Source organism: Castor canadensis, chromosome 14 (genome assembly GCF_047511655.1).
Source record: "Castor canadensis chromosome 14, mCasCan1.hap1v2, whole genome shotgun sequence".
NCBI lineage: Eukaryota > Metazoa > Chordata > Mammalia > Rodentia > Castoridae > Castor > Castor canadensis.
This window is the reverse complement of record NC_133399.1, coordinates 108,554,941-108,579,423: the sequence shown is the minus strand read 5'-3', so window position 1 is coordinate 108,579,423 and position 24,483 is coordinate 108,554,941. Positions and strand designations below refer to the sequence as shown.

Here is a 24,483-nt window from a genome sequence, read left to right as displayed (position 1 = left end):
ATCTGGTGGTAAAGACAGAGTTAATCTACATCTATGCACAATGAGCCATCCGTATAATGGTCCCGACAATAAACTCTGTAACATTCTACATGGAATAAACTGTTTGGAAGAAAAACAGACTGGAACATTTTAGAAACAGGTAAATTTGAAAGATAACCTGTGGTAACCACCATTAACCAAAAAGATAATACACTCATTTTCACCAGATTATGTTTAAGTTGAAGTTTTATCATAAAATCAGTTTGTCACTGAAACCACTTGATAAGCCACATACAAGTTAATTATGTCACAGAGCCCATGTGGTACTGGATTTTAATTGCTAGGATAGCACAGGAACAGCAAGGACAGGACTTTACTGTACCCACTGCCTCCAGCCCCATGCCCCCTTGCCCATGGCTGGCCAATCACTGAACTTTTTCTGGCTGAGCTCAGCAGAGTTTCAGAACCCTGCTCACTCAGCACTCTTGGAAGCCTCTACCAACTGGAAACGCAGAATTTGAATTTACCTGTGATTCCTTGGCTCAAGACTAGTTCTAAGAGATAATAATTAAGTATAACACCAAAAAGGAAAGTCATAGTCAAACATATTTCTTAAATGCTGAATGAAGTTTTACATATTACTTGTTAAAGCACGGCTCAAAGCCTTTAATAATTGTGACTCTCTAAGAGGGGACCATGTTATGTCATGTTACCCCAACTTCCCTGACTACGGAAATTAACAATCCTTTTCTACACAAAGTGCAGTTCGGAACCGAGTAGAATATGCTTTAAGCACTAGTGGGATAGGGTACTAGAGTGCTTACACTGTAAATGCCACAAAAAGAGTTGCTACTGTGATGATTATTTCGATCTCCCAAAATAAACAAGTGAATCAAAAACAAGCAAGGCCTCTTGGACACATGAAGCTTTGTTTTGTTCAACATTTCAAAAAGCCTGTATAAGCATGGAATTCTTTCTGGTGTAATACCTGTAACATTTGTTGGGATTCATGCCAATAAAAGAATTTTAAGTAAGTTTCATCTCACATGCTGACTTCACCTACCAGAGGTTTACTACAGTCAAGATGATGAGTGCCCTCCAAAGACCCATGGATTGTACTCTTGTACAATCTTGTACTGTGGACCTTCAAGAGGGGGAACTTAGAGGAGAACCTAGAGTTTCCAATGAGGATCTGTGGACCTTTAGGAGGCGGGACTCCCTAAAGGGAACCATGGGACTCCACCTCCTTCTTTTCTTTTCTGGCCATGAGGAGAGCAGTTTGCTCTGTGGTTCAGCACTGATACCTTATGACTAAAAGCAATGGGTCCAGCTGATCATGGACTAGAACCTCTAAATCCAAGAACCAAAATAAACTTATTCTCTTTATAAGTTAATGATCTCAGGCATTTTGTTATAGCAAAGGAAGTTGACTAACAGAAGGTTATTAATTATTTTTCCTTGTACCAGATGCCACACAGCATGAAGTATTCACTTACTTGGTGTCACATTTAAAGGAGATTATATATTGAAAAAAGGGTCAAACCATCAAGAAGATATAATAATTAAAAAACATACGTGTGTGTGAATATACCTCATACCAGAGCCACAAGATCTGTGAAGCAAAGCCTGATATAAATGAACAGAAAAATAGACGGTGCTACAATATAGTTGAGAATTTCAATGCTCCATTTTTGATATTATACAGAATGAGACAGACCAATAGGGAATATAGAACATGAACAAAACATAAGACAAATATAGTACACTGTACTCATCATTCTCAATAGATCACATGCTAGAACACAAAATATGTCTCAACAAATTTAGAAAGAGTGAACTCATATATATACATATATATATGTATGTGTATATATATGTATATATATGTATATATGTATGTATATATATGTACATAGGAAGTTTTCTCTGATCACAACAGAATGAAGCTAGAAATCAATAAGAAGAAAAACTGAAAAACTCACATGTGTGGATTTCTACAATACACTCAGGTTAAATAAAAAACCACAGAGAATTTAGAAATAACTTACATATGAACAAAAACAAGAATGTAACATACCAAGATCCAGCAAAAGCAGTACTCAGGATAATTTATAGCAGAAAATATTTACATTAAAAAAGAACAAAGCTCTTATACGAATAACCTAACATTAGACCTTAAGGAACTAGAAAAAGAAGAGCTGAAGAAAGGAAAATATAAGACTGGAGTTGAAAGAGACAAAATAGAGAACAGAAAAATAACAGAATCAATGAAACCAAAAGCTGGCTCTTTGAAAAGACCAAAAAAAAAAAAAAAAAAAAAAAAAACCAAACTAGGACAAACCATTTGCACAATGGTGTCCACTTTCACTACTGCTCTTTAACCCTGTACTGGAAATTCCTCAGACTAGAAAAAGAAAAGGCATGCAAATTGTAAATGAAGAAGTGAAACAATCTGCAGGTAATATGATCCTATACAGTCCTATGTCATTTAACAATGGGGGATATGTTCTGAGTCACTAGGTGATTCTGTCATGCGAACACATGAATGCACAAATACAATCCCCCTGGTATAGACTATTACACCCCTCAGGCTCAGTACAGTTTATTAGTACCCGGGCCATGGTGAATGAAACATAATCTTATTGCCGCAGTTTTAAAAAACTGTCAGCACAGTAGGTTTGTTGACACTGGTATTGCCTCAAACACATGAATAATGCATTGCACTATGACATCATTAGGCAATCGGAATTTTTCAGCTCTGTTATAGTCTTAGGGGATCACAGCTACACATGCAGTCTGTCACTGACCAAATCATATATAGATAATCCCAAAGAATGCACACAAATTTCAAAAAAGCTATTAAGCCAAATAAACAAATTTGGCAAAATTGCAGGGTAGAAGAACACATAAAAAACAGTTGTGTTTCTACATTCCAGCAATGAACACTTTAAAAACCAAATTAAGAAAACAATTTCATTAACAATAGCATCCAAAGGAATAAATTCTAAGGAATAAACTTAACTAAGGAGGTGAAAGATTGGTACACACCAAAAGTAAAAAATGTTGATGAAAGAAATTAAAGATCTAAATAAATGGAAGACGTCCCCTTTTCGGATTGGAAGACAAGATCGTTAAGACGGCAAAACCACCCAAAGCTATCTACAGATGCAATACAATCCCTATTAAAATTCTCTTATACTTTAACAATAAAGAGGAAAATGACTCAAATAAAAATGGACAAAGTATTTGAATATTTCTCTAAAGAAGAAAATAGCCAACAAACACATGCAAAAATGATCAACATCATTAGTTATCAAGGAAACAGTGGTGGGCAAATTTACCTGAATGATTTTACAGATTCAATTTCAAAATGCCAATATGAAAGACATTTCATCTTGAACACGCCTAGGAAGAACTGCCTTGAATCCATGCTACTACCAAGGAAACACTTAGAGCAAATCCACGGGAATAAAGAAGCAGCACCATTTTTTGCAACTGCATCCATTCAGTTACCTTTTTATCGAAGTAAATGTATGTGTGGCTGTAGCAGCTACACACAAAGGACAGTGAGAAAACCACCACGACAGAGAACTTTCTATAGTACTCAAATAGTTCATTTTTTTCTACTTCTGAAGACAAAAAAATCTGTAAGAATTCTAATGTTGAAAAATTTGCCAATTCAGTTCTGAGTAAGACATGTATTGCTTTGTCTGCTTGACTTTAATAGTGAAGATACAACAATTCCATTCACTTGTGAAAAAACAGTTGTTTAAATTTACTATTCACCTAAATTCTGCAATGAGACAAATCCTGCCGCCCACCCATAGGATGCCCTCCAGAAAGATTACCACGTAAGCACCTTTAAGGATTATACTGATGTAAATGTTCAAAATAAATCTATAAACTTGATGGTATCTGGGTTGTGAAGTGAGAATATCACTAGGGGTCTGAAGAAAATTCCCAGGTATAACAGACAGTCAGCTTTGTCAGCAGAAGCAGAAAGACCTGTTTCTAGGCATCCTTTTAGTGATCAACGAGTTGTGGGTCCCTGGACAAGTCGCTTAATTTCTCTGGCTCTTACTCTCTTAAATCTATGAAAATGGATGGAGGGCAGAGTTGAATCATATGTTAAGGTTTCTTCCAAATGTAAGACAGTATGATTCTAGATAAATTAACATTTAACATGTTTGCTCAGCTTATTCAAAGCTTTTAACCAGTTTATAAACTCATTTTAATCTAATAAAATAAAGCCTAGGATATCCCTCACCTAGCATATGACTGCCTCATAATAAGTGAGTTACATGAGTTCCATGTAATTTAATTAGTACTTAACTATAGACTCTACCTTCTTATAAAAAACGTTAACAAAGACCCAAGCCCTAGTTTCTTTTAAGAAGAGACCAAAACAACTAAAAATGAAATATCCCCATGTGAGCAGTAACCTACCTCTCACTTTCACTGTTGCCCAGAAATGTTCCAAACTGTGAGGCATAAGCATGCTCAAAGAGCATGATGAGGAAGTGCTCATTAAATTCAAAAGAGCAAGGGAACTGACGAAGTATCTGCCACACACAGTCCAAGAAGAGAAGAAATACAGGCGCCTCCCACTTCTGCTTGCTGTTGCAATAGGCTGACTGTGCACAGCGCTGATGGAACGGGTGACCAGCCTAGGGGAGGAGATGGAAATGTGTCATACCCTAGCACATTTTATTAACACCATTCCCACAATTACAATGACAATGCGGTAACTGGGACATCATAAAACTAGGGTAGCTCTTAGATGATTTCTTGACTGATTTCCACGATTAAGGAAAAAGACACAAGTTCTAAATCCATTACAAGGCTAAGCAGTCAAGACATGGCCACAGAAACTGCAACTGTCCCGGAAGCATCAAATGAACAAATAATGAAGTTAATTACTTAACACATTTAGGTATCTTCCCAGGTCTATAAATCTGAAGCAACATGAAGAACATAAGCTCTCGGGTACGAAACGAAGGACAAGGCCCACCTTCTATCTGTCAGAAACCTTATCAACTGTGCTGCAAACTACACAATCCTCGCCACGGATGGGACTCTAACAAATGATTAAAGGTCAGCTCTGCTAGTGAATCTTTAGTTACGTATGGAAGAGATCTTAGCGAATACTGTACTTTCATTTTAGAGATAAAGCTATCCTTAATTATCCTCTTCTCTCAAAAAGAATGCAAGAGTCTGCCATCTACTGCCTTTAGTAAATTAAAGAATCACTGGCCTTCTTGCCCAGAGCCCAAGTACTGACCTCACAACAAGTCACTCTGCTATCTTACAGACCTACATTGTCTTTGGGACCTTATACTACTTTATCCAACAAAGGTAATACAATGCAAACTTTCCAGTGACTAATGGGATCTGCATATCCATTAAAATGGTAACATATAAATAAGTAAAGCATATGCATTTCTTGCTTACTATACATCAGGAAGAATATAATTAAACAGACATTCACCAAACATGGAAGGCAAATGTAGATGGTCCAACTTAAACAGACAAAAAGGTGAGTTGTGAGGTAGGGTAGACAGGGTATACATAACATCCTTAATGTAGAACACATTTGCATTGCAACTAAAAGAGCCAGAAATCCTTTTTTATTCAAGATACCTCTGCTTTCAATGTGTATCTAAGTATTTATTTTCAATCACAATTATCTACTAAATTATAAATTAAAAATAGATTCATAAATTAGTCTCTAACTTGGAGAATTTCAACCTATATTACAAAACCTTTATTTTAGTAGCCATCCAACATTATATGATAGCACTACAAATGAATCAAATATGATTCTTTGACCTCAAAGAAGTGATTTTGGGGTATCTAGTTCAGGAAGTACAACACGAAGGCAATGGACTGATTTTATCTGTGAAGGAGACTGAGGTCTCAAAGATTTTGTGAGAGCAGCAACATTTAGCTAAATCTTAAAGGATAAGGAGGATTTTACCAGTTAAGGAAGAGTATATGATAGAACAAGATAGGCTAAGGAAAAAGTGCTAAAGTCCAATGCCATCCAATTACAGTCCCCCTACTCACTTCCCCGACTGTCTTATCTCTATCAAGACTCAGCTTTTGGGAGACTAGACTATGTTTTACAATTTTTTTTATTTTCCCCCTGAATGGAACAAAGTATAAAGTTGAGTATCCCTTGTCTAAAATGCTTGGGACCAGAAGTATTCTGGGCTTCACATTTTTTCATATTTGCATAATGAGATATCTTGGGGACAGACACAAAGAAAGTTCATTCATGCCTCATACACACCTTATTTATACACATAGCCTGAAGGTAATTTTATACAATATTTTTTACTGGCCCTGCACTTTAACTGCACTGTGTCACATAAGGTCAGATGTTGGCATTCACAAAGTATCAGATTTTGGAGCATTTTGATATTCTGATTGTTCAACCTGTACAGCTCATGTTCAACCTGTACAGCTAACAAAGTTTGTTTAAATGAAGTACCAAGTGAGCAATATAGAGAGATCTAGAAATTGAGAGATGGTACAGATCCTAAACACTCATAGAGGGAAAGGCAAATTAATTGGCCCAGAGAAAACTAAATACACAATTTAAAATTTTTAACTAATCAAAATTTCACATTTTGATGTCAGCTACCACAAACCAGGATCTCAACATCAATGATTCCTCTTATCAAATGGCTTTTCCCACCTGTAGCCACTCTCTCTCTACCAGTGCCTCAAATCCACGGATAGTCCTGCTTCTTGGTTCCAAGATGATTTGGGCGAGGGATGTCACCTGCAGTGTGGAATCAGTTCCTTCTGTTCCATGAATCAATATGGATGCTCCTTCCCTGATAGGAAAATCCAGAGCACAAATGGGAGACTCCTAACATGGTCAATACTCCGCTAATAATAAACACTTGGTAAAATATTTCAGTCTTATGAATTCTGCTCTGTCCTGTAGGGTTTAGAGTCTCAATAAGGCACTGAATGGATGAAAGGTTCTCTTGGGAAAAAAATAAGATTATAATGAGTCCCAAATTTCACATGGCAAGAATGCCACTGAGTTACAACAAATTTCACCATACCTTTCAGCTTAAATTTGTATCCTTTTACAAAACCAAATAGCATTCCTTATCACAGAAGGTACTTACCTTCTCTGCTTTAATAGTTGAGTAAAGCCTTCTCTCATGAAACATATAAACATTCATTAAGACTATTCTCTGACCTTGAATTCTACTTCTCCACCATCAGCTGACTGTAAGGACACCTTTATAAAGTGTAATGGACCTGGGAAACAAGTCCTAAATCACACTTTGAGAAACATGGAAATAGATTAAAAACAAAAACACATAACCGTCAATCTAGGAAGTCAGTGGCAATGACACCAGTGTCCCATGAGACACTGTCTGTGATCCCACTCTCCTAAAAAGAATGGAAGGAAACACCAAAACTAAATTAATTGTACCCCTTTTCATTTTATTTTGGCAAGACGGGTTTGAACTCAGGGCCTCATGCCTACTAGGCAAGCACACGACTATGTGAGTCACTCCCTCAGTCTTACACCCCTCTTCAACCTTTTTATTGCAACAACAATACAGAAAATTTTAGAAAAAGGAAATTTCATGCTTGGAAACTACTGCCAATTCCTTTCTCATGTACATATGTACTTTGTACAGTAATATCAAAAGGTAATTTCCTGTTATTTTCACTTTAGTTGTAAACATTTATCCATGTTTTTATGCCATCTTTAGAATTATTGTAGTAGTGCTGAGAATATACTCTTAAGTGATGACCTATAATTTATTTAATCTTATAGTTGGACATTTAGGTTATGTCAAGTTTTGTTACACTATAGATGATGTACTTAGCTTTCTATGTCTGCTGAATTATTTGGGGGCTCTTAATATGAAAACATCAGACTACCTGAACTTTACCCATGGTAGGTTAATAACCTCATTCTTAGGATAAAATCTAGTAACTCTCCTGAAGAGTAAGAACAAATATTTTAAGGCTTTTATGTATTGCATATGTGTCTTAATTATGCATTGTTTATTCTAAAATTAATTTAAGGTCTGTTTTTATAATCTGAACAATTATAAGGTCAAATTCTGATAGAGGTATAAACAGTAAGCTAATACATTTTAGAAAAGGGAACCCAAACAGGCCCCTCTGGATTGTTTGGAAGTCCCAAACTAAACAAAGAGGGCAGTGATGAAATGGGTTCTGCACCATCTCATTGTTGTGGCTGAAAAGGTAGATAACGTGTTAATAAATGCACACTACAATTCATGTTTCATAAGAAAGCAGAAGCCTCTGCACTCATAAAGGAAGAAGAAATCTGGTAGATTAGGTTAAAAAGAAATAAGAAGCTCAGTGTTAACAGTCTGTCATTCATTATTATTAATCTCGGCCACAGAACCCCGGTCTGTAGTTTCCCTATTTTGGTGACTGAATGAGCCTGGCCTAACCTAAGATAAAGTGGAGTGACTGCCTGGTAATCTCCACTCCAAGGGTCCCATCTGTCCTCAGTGCTGTCACTAACTTACCATAGTGCTTAAGTATTGCCCATTCCATTACCAAGTTCTAACTATGAAAAATTTACATATATACATTTCTCTAATGTGGAAGCAATAATAAAACAAGTTAGTCTCAAAGAAAAGAGCCACCCACTTAGGTGATGATAATACTTATACCTACCTATGATTTCAGTGTGAATCCCCTTCTTAAAAAGGGCACTCTAAGCTTCTGCAACAATTAATACCAATCCTGCTGCCTCTGTTCAAGTCTTCTGCCTCAAGTCTCAGGGATTAGCAACCTTTAACTGAGTGATAAACTAAAATCACTTCATATGCTGCATGTTACTGCTATCAGGCTTTCTCAGCTCAGACCCAGATACAACTGCACAGCTCAAGTTGGTTTGTAAATAACATCTCTGACTGATTAGAACAGATCATTTTACTGTACCAAAGCTGTATCTTCCTTTCACTGATATTGCAAAAGTAAGGAGTTAAGTCTGGCCCTGGGAGAAGAAATAAGAAACTTCTTTTCATTCTTTTTCGGTTTAAGAAAAAAGGAAATTGATAAATTCATAATTTATGGATTTTATAGAAAAAAATAGGTCTTTACTACTTAAAAAAAACTGTCAAAGAAGACATGTGTATGTACATGGTTCACAGTCATTCAACAAACATTATCCATTAAGTGCCAGACTATGAATATATCTCATCAATAACTGAAAGATGTGGACTCTTATACAGAAATGTATAATATGGTCTGACATAAGATATAGACTAGGCACAAAATTTAACATACTCTGAAGCATGTATCTCTAGTTATCTGCACATATCCAGTTCAAGAAGGCTGAGATGCACTTTACCTGTCAATGCACTGAGCCGCTAGGCAGGCCGTTGTCAGAATCTCTTTGATATGAGCAAGCCAGTTGGAAGCCTCCAACTTACTGAGCCATCGGTCCATGTTATGTGTTTGCTCATTACAAGCTTCCACAAGTTTGACTAAACTCTCCTGAAGAATGTGGTATCTTTTAAAAATAAGAAAAAGAAAGTAAAAAGTTTATAAAAAAAAAAAAAAAAGAAAGATGAAGTAGAATGAATGATTAAAAACCAAACCAAAAACTTAGCCTCTAATATAGCCAATAACAAAAGTAGTTCAAAATATTATTCTGCTATATGGTAACTTGATGCTTAAGACAGAAAAACAATAAACATGTTGCAAAGCAGATGCTTCAAATATCTGTCATGGTAAATGTCCTCATCTGAACAGGTGAGACTTAGTTCACACTGGGTCACCTGATTAGGGTAGAGGGCCAGAGCACTGCATTTAGTGACTGGCCACAAGACACAGCACCATTTACATCTCTAATCCTACTCCTGCTATGCACCCTGGGCTCTCAGCACTGATACCCAACACCAGCTCAGATCCCACTCTTTTTTAGTTCCAACTATCACCTACTCCAGAAGCACTTACAAAGCACTCATTGAAAGTAAAACAACAGACCAAATAGGTGGAAGATACGGGATGAGAAAACAGGTGGGTATGGGGAAAAAGTAAACTTGTAAAGTTTTTTAAAATAGGAAGATATAATTATATGCAGCAAATCTGTTCTGTTTGTCAACCAAGATCTACACCATACCACAAAGCCCTCGTTTCCATCACTAGCAACACACACATGCAAGCACTGGAGTTTAGAAAAGATAAAACTGACAAACCTTCAGCTAGACAAAATTTAAAAAAAGAAAAGAAAGAAGACTCAAGTAAATCAAATGAGAAATGAAAGAGGAGACATTACAACTGATACCAGAGAAATACAAAGGGTCATACAGACTTCTATGAACAAATACATACCAACAAATTGGATAAGCTAGAAAAATGGATAAATTCCTAGAAGCACAGAAATCACCAAAACTGAATCATTAAAAAAAAAAAGGGGAAAATAAGAAGACCAGTAATGAGTTATCAAGAGATTGAATTAGCAATTAAAAAAAAAAAAAAACCTCCCCTCAAAGGAAAGTCCAGGTTCTGAAGGCTTCATAAGAGAATTCTATCAAACATTTAAAGAACTAATACCAATTCTTCTCAAAGCTTCCAAAAAATTAAAGAGAAGGGAATGCTTCCAAATTTATCCACTAGAATTACTATGATATCAAAGCCAGGCAAGGACATGACAAGAAAAGAAAATTACAGGCCAATATGCATGATGAGCACAGATGCAAAGATCATCAACAAAATACTAGTAAACCAAACTCAATGGCCCACTGAAAGAATCATTACCCATGTTCAAGCAGATTTATCCCTTATATGCAAGGATTCAAATACACAAATAAAAAAATATGATCAAACCACACTAATGAAAGCCAAAAAAAAAAGATAATCTCAACAGATACGAAAAAAAAATTTGACAAAATTTAACATCTTTTCATGATGAAAAAACTCTCAATAAATTATGGATGGGAAGAATACAACACAATAAAGGCCAGAAATAGAAAGACAAACACCACTGAATCTCACATACAGAATGTAAAAAACTCATAGAAGCAGAGTAGAATGTTGGTTATTGGGCATGGATGGGATGATGGTGATCAAAGTTTCAGTCATAGGAAGAATAAGTAAACTGCTCAGAGAGCATACCTTAAATGTTCTCACCACAGAAAAGTAAGCATGTGAGGTGATGAATATGTCAATTACATTTACTTAATCGTTTCACAATATATAGGTATATCAAAACTGCACATTGTACATCATAAGTCTATGTAAATTTTGTCAATTAGACCTTAATAAAACATACACACAAAGAACTGTCATGACTTTTATTTTTTGGCAGTACTAGAGTTTGAACTCAGGGCCTAGCACTTGCTAGGCATTCTACCACTTGAGCAACTAACTTCTAGCCCTAAGTCAAAGTGTAGGTTTTATTTGCACACTTGTGATTTTTGAGCCCCTAAGTGTTCACCACTTCAACTGCCTTGCTGCAGTAAGAGCCACCTGTCGCCAGAGCTCTTTACCTCTCAATGCACTTATGGATCCACCTGTCTCCAGAACCCTTTACCTCTCAATGGATTTATGGATCCGCCTCCACTGGGGGTAATGAGCTTCTTGTTCAAAGCCACCTCCTTTGGCTCTAGCTTGCTGTGCCACATTTAGAGATCGAGTGTCAATGATGTAGCCACGTTTTCCTGCCCTCAGGGTAGCATTTATCAACTTCTCATCTTCCTTGCACCGTCTCCCATTTGTGCCAGTCAGTGGCTGGCCACTTCGCATAATTACCTAGAAGCACAATAAACTGATAATTTAACAGAATTGCTTGTAAGGTTTCCGAAAAATAGAAAAAAGGAGCTGGATTAAGAGTATCTAGAAAACAATTATTGGCACTTTGGAGATGGAGCTGATAAAAAAACAAAGAAACATTTGCATGTATTGGCAATAGTTAATAACTATAAAAGATAAGTCTTGCACTTTTACACAAATTTTCTTCCTACTATCTCAAGATATATTCACATAGAAAATTAGTTAGATCATTTCATTAAGAATCATTTAAGTCCGTGAATTGAACACCCAGTAGACCTAGCCCTATAATGAAGACCATTATTATGGCCTATAAGTCAATAAACCTTGACTGTAGAAAAGTAAGATATCCAACTTCAAATAAATTGCAGACCTCTGCAGACACAGGAATGGCTCTTAAGATATTTGCACATGTCTACATTAGCAAACAGAAGATGCAGGCAGAAGCTTTTCTATCTGATCTCTTCCTGTACCTTTCTGCCTATAGAGAGAGAAATTGAAGTTCTGGTACCTGGTTCAGACAGGTGATCAGAGATGGCTGATACCAGGGAGAATTCGTCTGCACAAAAAGACAACCCAAGCTTCCAGAGTCTGTGCATGTCCCTTCTTCAGAACTCTAAGCTCCTCTCTTGTTAAATTCTATGTGAGGTTCAGTCATCTTGCTTTTTGGGGCATCCTACATCCATGCCTAAGCATAACAAAATTTGTATGTTCTTTTTCCTTTTATCAGTCTATTATCAGTTTATTTGATGAACTAACATTAATTGAATTTTCAGGAAAGAGTAAATATAAGACTTACTACAACTTCAACTACATATACACAGGGTTGGCAGGTTTTAACAAAAAATACAAAGAGAAACAGCACCAGTTTACATGCAATTATTGTTAGAGAATAATTTTCAATATTTTGAAAGCTGCTTGTCTGTTATTTATTTTCTAGTGGGCGTGCCATCCTTTTCAATATTCCAGAACTTAACCACTTGTCTCCAAAGACTACCATCTACATACTCTGTAAAGTTTGCTTTCAAAACTTTTCTTAAGAAATTGTATCTATTATACTGGTGAATGGTTTAATTGTTATTTCAAGAAACCACCATTATATACTGTTAACTATCTTGAAATAATTCAACATGACCAAGAAAGATCTTCTGGAGGATGACCATGGTTAGCATTGAGACAGCACTGACCACTGTGAATTGAAGTTCTCTAAAGAAGCCACATCTATACTGAAGATCCTAAAGATTTTAACCAACTAGAACTTTGTGATTTTGGAATGATGAAATACTGCAGCTCTAGAGCCAAAATTCTCTTGAGCTGTCTTTAGCCTCCATTAATAGTCATTTATTACTGTTATGTTTTGAATATGAAATGTCACCCCACAGGGTCATGTGCTGAAGGCTTCATCTCCAGCTAATAGTACTGTTTGGGAAGGCAGCAGAAACTAAAATGTGGGGCCTCACTGGACAAAGTAGTTCACTAGGGGTGTGTTCTTGGGGGCTATATTTTGTCCCTGGCCCCTTCCTTCCTCCTTCTGCTTCCTGGTCATGCTTCCTAACCTGACAGCCTCCTTCTCCACATGATGTTTCACCTCACCTCAGGCCCAAAGCAAAGTAGCCAGCTGACCATGAACTAGAACTATAAAACATGAGCCAAAATAAACCCTTCATCCCTTTAAGTTCTTTCTCTTGGGTTTTGTTTTTTTTTGTTTGTTTCTTTTGTCACAGCAATAAAAAGGCTTTGGTGTGACCTAACATCCTTGTGACTACTAGGCAAAACAAAAGAACTATATCATTAAGCTTAGCAGACCTTAACCTGCACCAACCCCAAAGCTAACAATTCTGTAAGATTAGCATCTGAAACTTACAGAAGAGATTTCCCACTTTGTAGGCCTGACGCTCTCACTAATGTAGCTGCTAAATATATTGCTTTGTGACTTTCTTTTGTTCTGGGCCTTTAAAAGTTCATGTAACTTTTCCCACAGTGGAACAGATCACTCAGGGTAACTTGAACATGTGTTCCCAGGCCATGTTCTCTCATTTTTGGCTCAGAATAAGCTATCTTCTTATTTCCTTTAACGCAGAGCCATTATGTCATACTGACTACCAATCGACGCAATGTACACGTAATGTAACCTGTTATAATGCTTCAAATAAAGGAAGCATCTGAAAAGCAAACAGGGTAAGAGGCCTGGTAACAAAGTAGCAAGTTTTTAAAAATCTGTTTATGCTAAATTTTCATTTTTTGACATATTACCAGAGAAAGGAAAATGTAAGATATCTATATCACCCCCTAATTTATCACTGGTTTCAAAATGAATAGTTTATTGACTTGGAGAAAATGGGAGGGGAGAAAGTAATTTTGGAATGATTTAGAAAACTAATACCCAGATAAGTCCTTACCTATTCGATTCCTGAATTCCCTGTTTTCTAAAGTATAAGTAATTAACGTGTATCATTCTTCCCTGATATGAAAATAAAAATGCCTGCAGGACTTACCTTTCCATGGAAATTTAGATAATTAAAATAAAATATCTTACCATAACTCTGGGCAGAAAAACGTCTCATTTCCCAACCTTAAGAATGTTGTTGTAGGCACAAACACTAGCTTCCTTTGCACTATGTCCTAAAGACAAATCGTGACTTTTTTAAGGCTGAGCAGAATCATAGAAAGAATGCAGTCATATGTTCATCAGAGAAAAAAATCCTACTCCTGATTCCCTAGAGTTAACCTGAAGGAAATCCTCATGGGAACAACCTGAACAGTGATCAGGTACATAGAAAAAAGGAACATTTTCCTTTTTTCAGGGGCTGAAGGTATAGCTCAGAGGCAGAGCACTTGCCTAGCATGCACAAGGCCCTGGGTTTAATCCCCAGTACCACAAAAAAAAAAGGAGGGGAAAAAACCAAGGAACATTCCTAAGTAAAGATCTCCAGCCCAAACCTTTCCGCAGATGAAGCAGTAATTCTGTACACTTACCATTCCATTTTTTTTATGATAATAGCTTAGTACTGGGAAGCGCCCTCCATGTCGAAATGTAGCTACCTTCCGAACAGCTTCATCATCAATGGTCTTGGGCACTATGACAATTGGTGGGTAAGAAGGACAGACAGCAAATTCCTTATTGACATAGCTTAGCCTCCATTCACTGGTCTGAAAAACATAAGACACTTCAAAGCTAAGCAAGCATCTCAATGTCACAAAATAACCTGAAAATGTTTAAAGGCCCTTAGAGATCAATTTCCACTGACGAAGAAGCCATTTCCCAGGAATTTAATAGAATACTTAGCCTACACTTAAATCCCTCCAGAGAGAAGAAGCTCCATTCTTTAGAGCCAGCTTTTCACGTATCTAGGTAATCATGTCCCTAGAGTTCTTCTTCATACTGAACAAAAGCTGCTGCCCTGCAACTTCCTCTATCAGTTTTTACCATCATTTCACACAACACAACCTAAGGTCCCCAATTCACATAACATCCTATCAAAGATTTAAAGACAGTTCTTTCCTCTTAGTTTTCTATTCTCTACGTTAACTATAGCAAGTATATCTACGATTATTATGGCCAATGTCATCCCACTTGTCCTTTTTCTGGTGCCATTTTGTTAATGTCCTTTTATGAACCATATGTTAATTCACATAGTATACTACAATACTCCGATAATATTTAACTGGAATAGTTACCACCTACATCAAATCCTTTGATTCTTTCTCTGTTTAGAAAAGGAGCAAAATGTAGTAAGAGAGGCAACATCTTTCTTGAAACAATGAGGGACTCATTACAAGAAAGGCTGAATTTAGGAATTAATGAAATAATTCCTAACTCAATTCCCTAAATACTAGAAGCATACAATATAAAACTATCAAGTAACAACTTTTGGGCTAGGGATGGAGCTCGGTGGTGGAATGCTTGCCTAGCATGCATAAGGTCCTAGGTTTAATCCCCAACACTGCAAGAAAACAAACATAAAAGCTCCTCAAATTAACTTTGTTCAAACAGGAGAACTGAAAACTATAAAAGGCTTTTCACAGTTGAGAAAAAATCAAATTATATATGTAAGTTTCAGTATATGCTTATAAATCCAAGTTGGCCTGACATGCTAACCACGGGTTATATTAGTAGAAGGTAAAGTTAAAAAGCTGGATGCACTACGACACAATTTTAAATGCTTTTATAAGATTCAATATCAAATTTTAATTACGGTTTTCACTTTTCAAAGACAACTATCTTTTCTAAACGATTCATTACAAAAAAAAGTTTCTGCTCACCCATCCCAATTCCCTTTCTCCAAAAGCAACCATTTCCATTTTATCCTTTTTAAGTGTCTGTTTGCCTTCAAATTTCTAATAACATGATTGCACCATTATTTCTTGAGCTTCCCCTCTTCTATACTACTTGTTGCTCTCCTACTCTGGAGAACAATATGACTTTTCTCCAATCTGTAGTACCACTCCCACCGTGTATTGTTCCAAAGTGTATGGGGTTCTCCATTCTGTATCACTGGTCTACTTTAATAACTACCATAGCTTTTTTAAAAAGCGTGATATTTAGTAAGCTAAGTCCTTCCCTCGTTCTTTTTTGTCTTCTACAGTAACCTGCCTCCTCTGGGTCCTTTGTAAATTGTATCACATTTCATGTAAAAACAACTGGGGTTTTAGTAAGATTGTATTGACTTTATAGATCAGTTAGGAAAGAATGAAATTACATTTTTTTTATCCATATGTGCATATATTGTTTGGGTCATTTCTCCCCCCTTCCCCCCGCTCCCTCTCTTACCCCCTCCTTACCCCTCGCTACCCTTATCTCTAATTTTGTTGAAGACAGAGTGTAAGCAATAATAGGAAGGAACAAGGGTTTTTGCTAGTTGAGATAAGGATAGCTATACAGGGAGTTGACTCTCATTGATTTCCTGTGCATGTGTGTTACCTTCTAAGTTAATTCTTCTCAAACTAACCTTTTCTCTAGTTCCTGGTCCCCTTCTCCTATTGGCTTCAGTTGCTTTAAAGTATCTGCTTTAGTTTCTCTGCGTTGAGGGCAACAAATGCTATCTAGTTTTTTGGATGTCTTACCTATCTATCCTCATACCTTCCTTGTGTGTTCTCACTTTATCATGTGATCAAAGTCCAATCCCCTTGTTGTGTCTGCCCTTGATCTAATGTCTGCATATGAGGGAGAACATACGATTTTTGGTCTTTTGGGCCAGGCTAACCTCACTCAGAATGATGTTCTCCAATTCCATCCATTTACCTGCGAATGATAACATTTCGTCTTCTTCATGGCTGCATAAAATTCCATGGTGTATAAATACCACATTTTCTTAATCCATTCGTCAGTAGTGGGGCATCTTGGCTGTTTCCATAACTTGGCTATTGTGAATAGTGCTGCAATAAACATGGGTGTGCAGGTGCCTCTGGAATAACCTGTGTCACAGTCTTTTGGGTATATCCCCAAGAGTGGTATTGCTGGATCATATGGTAGATCAATGTTTAGATTTTTAAGTAGCCTCCAAATTTTTTTCCAGAGTGGTTGTACTAGTTTACATTCCCACCAACAGTGTAAGAGGGTTCCTTTTTCCTGCATCCTCGCCAACACCTGTTGTTAGTGGTGTTGCTAATGATGGCTATTCTAACAGGGGTGAGGTAGAATCTTAGTGTGGTTTTAATTTGCATTTCCTTTATTGCTAGAGATGGTGAGCAATTTTTCATGTGTTTTTTGGCCATTTGAATTTCTTCTTTTGAGAAAGTTCTGTTTAGTTCACTTGCCCATTTCTTTATTGGTTCATTAATTTTTGGAGAATTTAGTTTTTTAAGTTCCCTATATATTCTGGTTATCAGTCCTTTGTCTGATGTGTAGCTGGCAAATATTTTCTCCCACTCTGTGTGTGGTCTCTTCAGTTTGGAGACCATTTCTTTTGTTGAGCAGAAGCTTTTTAGTTTCATGAAGTCCCATTTATCTATGCTATCTCTTAGTTGCTGAGCTGCTGAGGTTCCATTAAGAAAGTTCTTGCCTATACCTATTAATTCCAGAGTATTTCCTACCCTTTCCTGTACCAACTTTAGAGTTTGGGGTCTGATATTAAGGTCCTTGATCCATTTTGAGTTAATACTGGTAGAGGGTGATATACATGGATCTAGTTTCAGTTTTTTGCAGACTGCTAAGAAATTACATTTTTTTTAAGACAGGGGCTCACTATGTAGCCCAGGCTGGCCTCGGACTCACAATCCTCCTGCCTCAGCCTCCTGAGTGCTACGATAACAGGTATGCATCACCACAGCTGGTATGAATTACATTTTTATAACATTCAGTCTCCCTATCCATGAGTATACAGAAGACATGCCCACTACTGCTGCAGTGGGTCTTCACCATGAATAACTGCCACCATAACCGAACAGACAGGTTCTCCCAAAGAAATGTACCGTCCAGCAAGCTGCAGGTCTACATTTGGTTGGATGTCTTGAAAGAACTGATTAGTTTAGCAAAAGAAATCTACCCAGAAATTAGAAAACCTTCACACACTTCAATTTTGCAATTTTTTTTTTGTGGATCTTAAAAGACCTAGCTACCATGTTAAAGAGATTGGCAGCACCATGTCTGGCAGAAGGGGGACTGACAATTCCGTAACCCTTCAGTTGCAGAAGTTCAAATAACCAATTATTTGGGCATAGCAGTTACTCCTTCAAATTGGGCATCTCCTCCTTCAGGGCATATGAGACCATCTTAAATTCTATTTACTCTCTTGAACTTATTTTTCATCCAGTTATGTAAAATAAACGTACATACTTTTCCCTCCCTTGATATATGTGTTTGTGTACTTTTTTTGGCGGGGCAAGGCATCATGTTGCTACCACGTGGGCCATGCCCCCAGTCCTCTTCCCCTGATTTTTGCCATTACGCCTTTAAATGCTAATAAAGTTGTAATGTGCCTATTTAGGAATTACTTAGATGTGCTATGGTATGAATGAATATTAATAGAAAGTCCATATGTGTCAAGCCCCTGAAACATCAAGAAGTATTCCAGCAGTGTTCTGCATAAGACTATGTTGTAAAATCAGTTGACCACAAAGGGGAAGGTCTATTCTGAGTTCTTTCTTCTGTTCCAATTATCAATTTATTCTCACGCAAATACTCTCTCAATTATTGTAGCCTTGTAGGAAGTTTTCAAATCGGGTATTTAAATCCTTTCATTTTTTTCAACATTGTCTTTGGCTGTTCTAGTCACTTTGCATTTCAATACAAATTTTATGATCATCTCATTAATTTCTATGAATATACCTATTGGAATTTTGATAAGGGTAACAGTGAACTATACATGAATTTGAGAAGACCTGTCACCTTAGTGAACCAAATCTAGTCTGGTGTCTGTTTTTGTAAATAAAGTTTTATTGGAATATGGCACCACCCACTCATTGGTATATTGTCCCTTGCAGGGCATAGTAGACCACATGACCTGCAAAGCCTAAAATATTCTCTATTTGGTCTTTCACATGTCAAGCCAACCCTTGATCTTAACCACACTATCTTACAATTCATGAACACAATATATCTTTCCATTTATTTAGCTCTCCTATAACTTCTCTCAGCAATGTTTTATGTCCTTCAGTGTACAGACCCTGAACATTTGTTAAATTTATTCGTAAGTATTTTATTCATTTTCAGACCACTTCTTGCTGATATAAGTATAGATTTTGTACACTGATCCTATATCAAGCAATTTTGCTAAACTTGCTTATTCTAGCTATTTTATTGGTCTACTCTTAATTTCTTTACTTAAGTTGCTGTCTAGGTCAATGATTTTAGACTTAGCTGGTTTTCTAGCATAAGAATTTTAAAGCTAGAAACTTATCTCTAAACATTGTCTTAGCTGTATTCCACAAATCCGGATATATTGCATTTTCATTATCATTTGGTTCAAAACATTTTCTAACTTCCTTTGGTGATTTCATCTTTGACCCATAGGTTACTTACAGTATTTTGTTTAATTTAGAAATACTAGGGGATATTCCTATATATCTTGGTGTTATTGACTTCTAATTCTTTGTAGTCAGAGATGATATTCTGTGTGGTTTCAATCCTTTTAAATTTATTAAAATTTACTAATAGCCCAGCTTGTGGTCTTGCTACATGTATTCTGCAGAAGTTGGAAAAAAATCATTCTATAAATATTAGGCAGTGTTGTTCAGACCAGATCCTCTATGTCTCTACTTGTTTTGTTACTGTTGTTCTAGTGTAATTGTTCTAGTTCAAAGTTTCTCATACTGTCCTGCATCACTGGCTGCCTTAGGCTTTATCCCCTGGCTTTTCTCACCAGAGAGAAAGAGGGCTTTCTATTGGAATGTTAGCTCCTCCACATCACCAATGCAACAAGCATGCTGACCTCAGGACAAAGCCACAAAAATGAGAAACTCACTCTGCCATTTACTTTCTCTAAATTTTTTGTTTATTTTGTTTTTGTTTTTGAAACAGGGTCTCACTGTGTAGCCCAGGCTGGCCTCAAACTTGTAATCCTCCTCTCCCTCAGTCTCCTGAGTGCTGGGATTACAGATGTGCACCACCATACCTGGTACTTCCTCTAAATTTTGACTCCCTTCCAAAGTATGCTGCTTTTTGTTCACTGACCAGAGCCTGCATGAGTTTTTCATAATTACTCATATTTGTCACTGGTATCTTTAGGAGGGATGGTGAGATAGAAGCTACTCAACTAGAAGCAGATTTTGTATACATGGTAGCTTGAGGGAGTTCAGATACACTGTGTATCTGAACTGTGTATTTCAACAAAGTATCTGAAAAAATCTTTCTGACATACTAGAATAACAGCATGCTAAAAATGGGAGAACTCTAGAGATCATTTTGTTCAATACTTTCATTCTTCAGAAAAGAAACCGAGTCCCAGATAATTAAGCAGCCAGTGACATTTCTGGGGTGCAACACCAGATACCTTTAGAGCTCTGGCTCTCAATATCACAAGTCTTTTTGGACATAACTGAGAAATGGGGCTGGGTAATATTCTAGCCCAGGAAGACAATAAACCATGGAGAAAAAGCCTTCTAGGTAGCTGACTCTTCAGGCTTGAAGTTTGCTCTTCCTTTAACATTTTTCTTAGCTGGCTCAATCCTTGGCTCCCTTCTCACTTTAGATGCTTCCACTAGGCAACCTCAGCTTCTCCCCATGGTTTTCACAATGTGTAGGTCAATTACTCCAAATTTTTAATTTTTAACACAGCTCTCTCAGATAAGTTCTCCACTAAACTGTATTTTGGACATATTCAATACATGTACCATACAGGTCTTCAAATTGACCATCTTCCAAACCAAACTCAGCTCATTCTCTGTCAAATACATTTCTCTTCCATTATTTCCTATTTCAGTGGTATCATCCTAGATACTACTCTAGTTTGTGGTTGTTTGCTTGTTTTTTCAATGCTGGGGAAGTGCTTGACCACTGAACTACACTCCTTGTCCTCCTTGTTTTACCTCACATCTAGTGATTAGGCCATCAACTCTTTTTTTAAAAAGAGTGAAAAATGAGGCACCAGTGGCTCACACCTAGCTACTCAAGAGGTTGAAATCAGGAAGATCATGGTCTGAGGCCATCCCAAGCAAACAGTTTGTGGGACTCCACCTCAACCAATAGCTGAGTACAGTGGAGCATACCTGTCCCAGATACAGCAGGAAGCATAAAATAGGAGACTCAAGTCCAGGACAGCCAAGGCAAAAAGTGAGACCCTATCTCCAAAATAATCAGAAGAAGAAGGGCTGGAGGTGTGGCTCAAGTGGTAGAGCACCTGCCTAGTAAGTATGAAGCCCTAAATTAAAATCCCAGGAATAGCCAAAAAAAAAAAAAAGAATGAAGAAAGGTTTATATATTACTTGCAGCAAGTAAGGAGTGCACTGAAGTTCATTCTTAAAGCAGTGCCTCAAGTCTGCTTCCTGAACCCTTCTGCTCCTCTGCTACTGACCCAGCCATCTTCTCAGTTATTACAGCAGCCTCTAAGCAGTTTCTCAGTATCCTGCATAAGAACTCACTCTCTAACAACACAAATCTAATAATACCGCTTCTCCTGTGCCCTGCAATACTTTCATTAGACTTATTTCACTGTATTGGTTTACTTAGATAATTATGAGACTCTGAATGAGTAGAACGAAAGGGTCATGCTTTGCTCATCTCAACCTCTCAGAATCTAGCAATAATAAACACCTCAAAGTGTTAAAGATGTTCTCATTCAATCCATGGATTACAAAATTTATAGGAAAACAGAACTTCAAATATATAAATTGCTTGTATAATTAGTCTAAACTAAAAGGAACTACCCAATAGGGAGAATTATTGGCTCTAAGTAAATTTAAAATGATAGAAATACAAGATCTCTTAATGACACATATGAAAAGGATGTAGGAATTTTTGTTTATTTCATTAGTGATTTAATTCTCAAGAAACCTAATGAGCTTAAAAAGTAGATTACATGTACAGGTAAATAGTGTATATTTCTGTTCCCAGAGTTGTATAATAAAATATGATTGCTTAAAAATGCTAATGAAACCTCAGGTATCTTAAAAGTATTAAAAATAGTTCCAAGCTACACTAAATGTTGTACATGCCATATTTCAAGAGAATCAGTGACAAAATGAAGCCTCTGATTAAGAGCAACCAGGACTATGTGGGCCTCCAAGGTCAGTATTAAGTAAATACTGATATTAAATATATATAAGGACATAAAAGCTCTTAACTTGAATAGTTGGTGGCAAAGGAAAAAGACAATCCCTAATTAAGGTAAGGTAACACGAGGAATATTAGGCATAAGGGGAAATACAGTATACCTCAATATAAGGAAAACTAACAATTAGTGCTGTCCCAAATGAGATAGTTTCTGTGTGAGATTTTTCAACTTCTTTACTAGAAATTTCAAGAAGCTGACCAGACAGTCCCATTATACTTAGCACAGGAATTTCTGCATAGCACAGGGAGCTGAGGTGAGTATTGGTTTGTAGAATGTAGACTTAGACTGGTTCCCTTTGGCACCTAGCTCCAAAATAAGTGATAGGCATGTCCATGATTTGCACCAAGCAAATCATCCAGACATCTTCCTTCTGGATCACCTCTGCCTGCCATTTTTCCACCTAGGAAATAACTAAGGATTCCTCCATGGTAGCTGTAAGATCGCAGTCAAATAATACAAGAGGAAAGCAGCATGCATTTGGGAAAGTAAATATAGGCAGTAACTCATACATTATACAAAAATAATCCCTATGTGAAAACATTTATACTGGACTACTATGGATACATTTGCTCTTCAAATTTCATAGTACCTTATTCCCTATTTCTTGATCCTCTGAATAACCATTTATAGAAATTTGATAGAAGAAGAAAAAGGTATAATGGCCAAGGTTCTAGTGATCTGGTCTCGACAACCCAAATTATAAAAACACAGATGTCAGCCCACAGACAAATGTGCTAGATGGCTCTGTAGTGCTGCCTTAAGCACATCATGAGTTCAGTACATTTTTTAAGCATGGATCAGAATCTAACTACTACATATAAAGTTGTTTTTAAGGAGACACTTTTAAAACACCCAATAATTAACTCACAATATGCCAAGACTATCTTTAAGCAAACTTTAATGTTTTATCAACATCATTTTCCAAATTCAAAAAAAGTAATATTTGGAATACATTAAACCCACTAGAAGAAAAAGCATTTCAGTGACAGCACTGAACTAATCATACAAATATCTAACTGACAGAGGCTGTAGCACTAACAGCTAATATAGATGTCTTCTAGGCATACATAAGTCAACTTCACATGTAGAGTTATTTCTCATTACCCATAATTCTCAAATATTAACTCACAGCTGAAGAGTAGAGTTCAAACTCTTGCTCAGGAAGGAAGGAATGCCAGCCATCTTCTATCACCTCAAACATGGGCCGGTAGAAGAAAGGGTACATCAGAGTGACTGAGTCCAGGGTAGACAATGCCTAGGGGGCAGAAAGGAAACAGGAACAACTTGAAGCACATTCTAACTGACAAAGTGGTAGTAAGCACATATGGGCCTAATAATGGCCTAATATAGCTCTCTAACATTGTATTTATCACTAAATACAATTACAGTCTTATTAAAGCTAATTTCCATGCTTCTAGCATCTAACAAGGCATCTGACACATGACCTACATTTAGCAAGTGCTGCCTAAATGAAAAAAAGAACAGAAAAAGTGCATACCTATTCTAGGAGAAAATAATTGCATTTGACATAATTTAATAAAGCTCAATATAAAGACCCAAGAATTTAGAGGGATCAGAAAGCAAGGAGTTTTGGGTTAATCAGTAGGATCTTAGCTGAAAATTCAGTTATCAGCTATATAAACATATGTAAATTATTTATAATCAATGCCTGTCAGTAACTACAAAACAGTTATACAATTCAGTGGCCAAAAGTCAAACAGGAATTAGGCAGGAGTCAGACTTCTAGACTCAAGTTTCAAATCCTAGGTGCATAGCAGTAGCTGGGTCGTGATCACTCTATGCCTCAATTTCCTGAACTGAAAGATGGAGAAAAGAACAGTGCCCACCTCACAGGGTTATCAGCAGCAGTAGGGAAAATAACGTATGTTGCAGGCTTGGAGCAGTGCCTGACACATTAAAACTGACAATGATTTCAGCTATAACATGTTCCACATATGTAGAAATTACATCAATGCTCACCCTTCCTCCTTCCTAGAGTGAT

At 36.8% G+C, this 24,483-nt stretch overlaps 1 protein-coding gene across 1 annotated transcript in view; it reads right to left on the bottom strand.

The window, feature by feature from the left end:
• The window catches only part of Mtmr9 (myotubularin related protein 9), a 43,726-nt gene that overhangs the window by 7,060 nt on the left and 12,183 nt on the right, over positions 1 to 24,483 (bottom strand). The window contains exons 3-8 of the mRNA XM_074055275.1: positions 23,611 to 23,736; positions 14,749 to 14,922; positions 11,537 to 11,754; positions 9,350 to 9,511; positions 6,680 to 6,821; positions 4,426 to 4,646 (exon numbers count right to left, since the gene is read on the bottom strand). Of these exons, the coding sequence (XP_073911376.1) occupies positions 4,426 to 4,646; positions 6,680 to 6,821; positions 9,350 to 9,511; positions 11,537 to 11,754; positions 14,749 to 14,922; positions 23,611 to 23,736 (1,043 nt within the window). The remainder of the gene's footprint in view (positions 1 to 4,425; positions 4,647 to 6,679; positions 6,822 to 9,349; positions 9,512 to 11,536; positions 11,755 to 14,748; positions 14,923 to 23,610; positions 23,737 to 24,483) is intronic.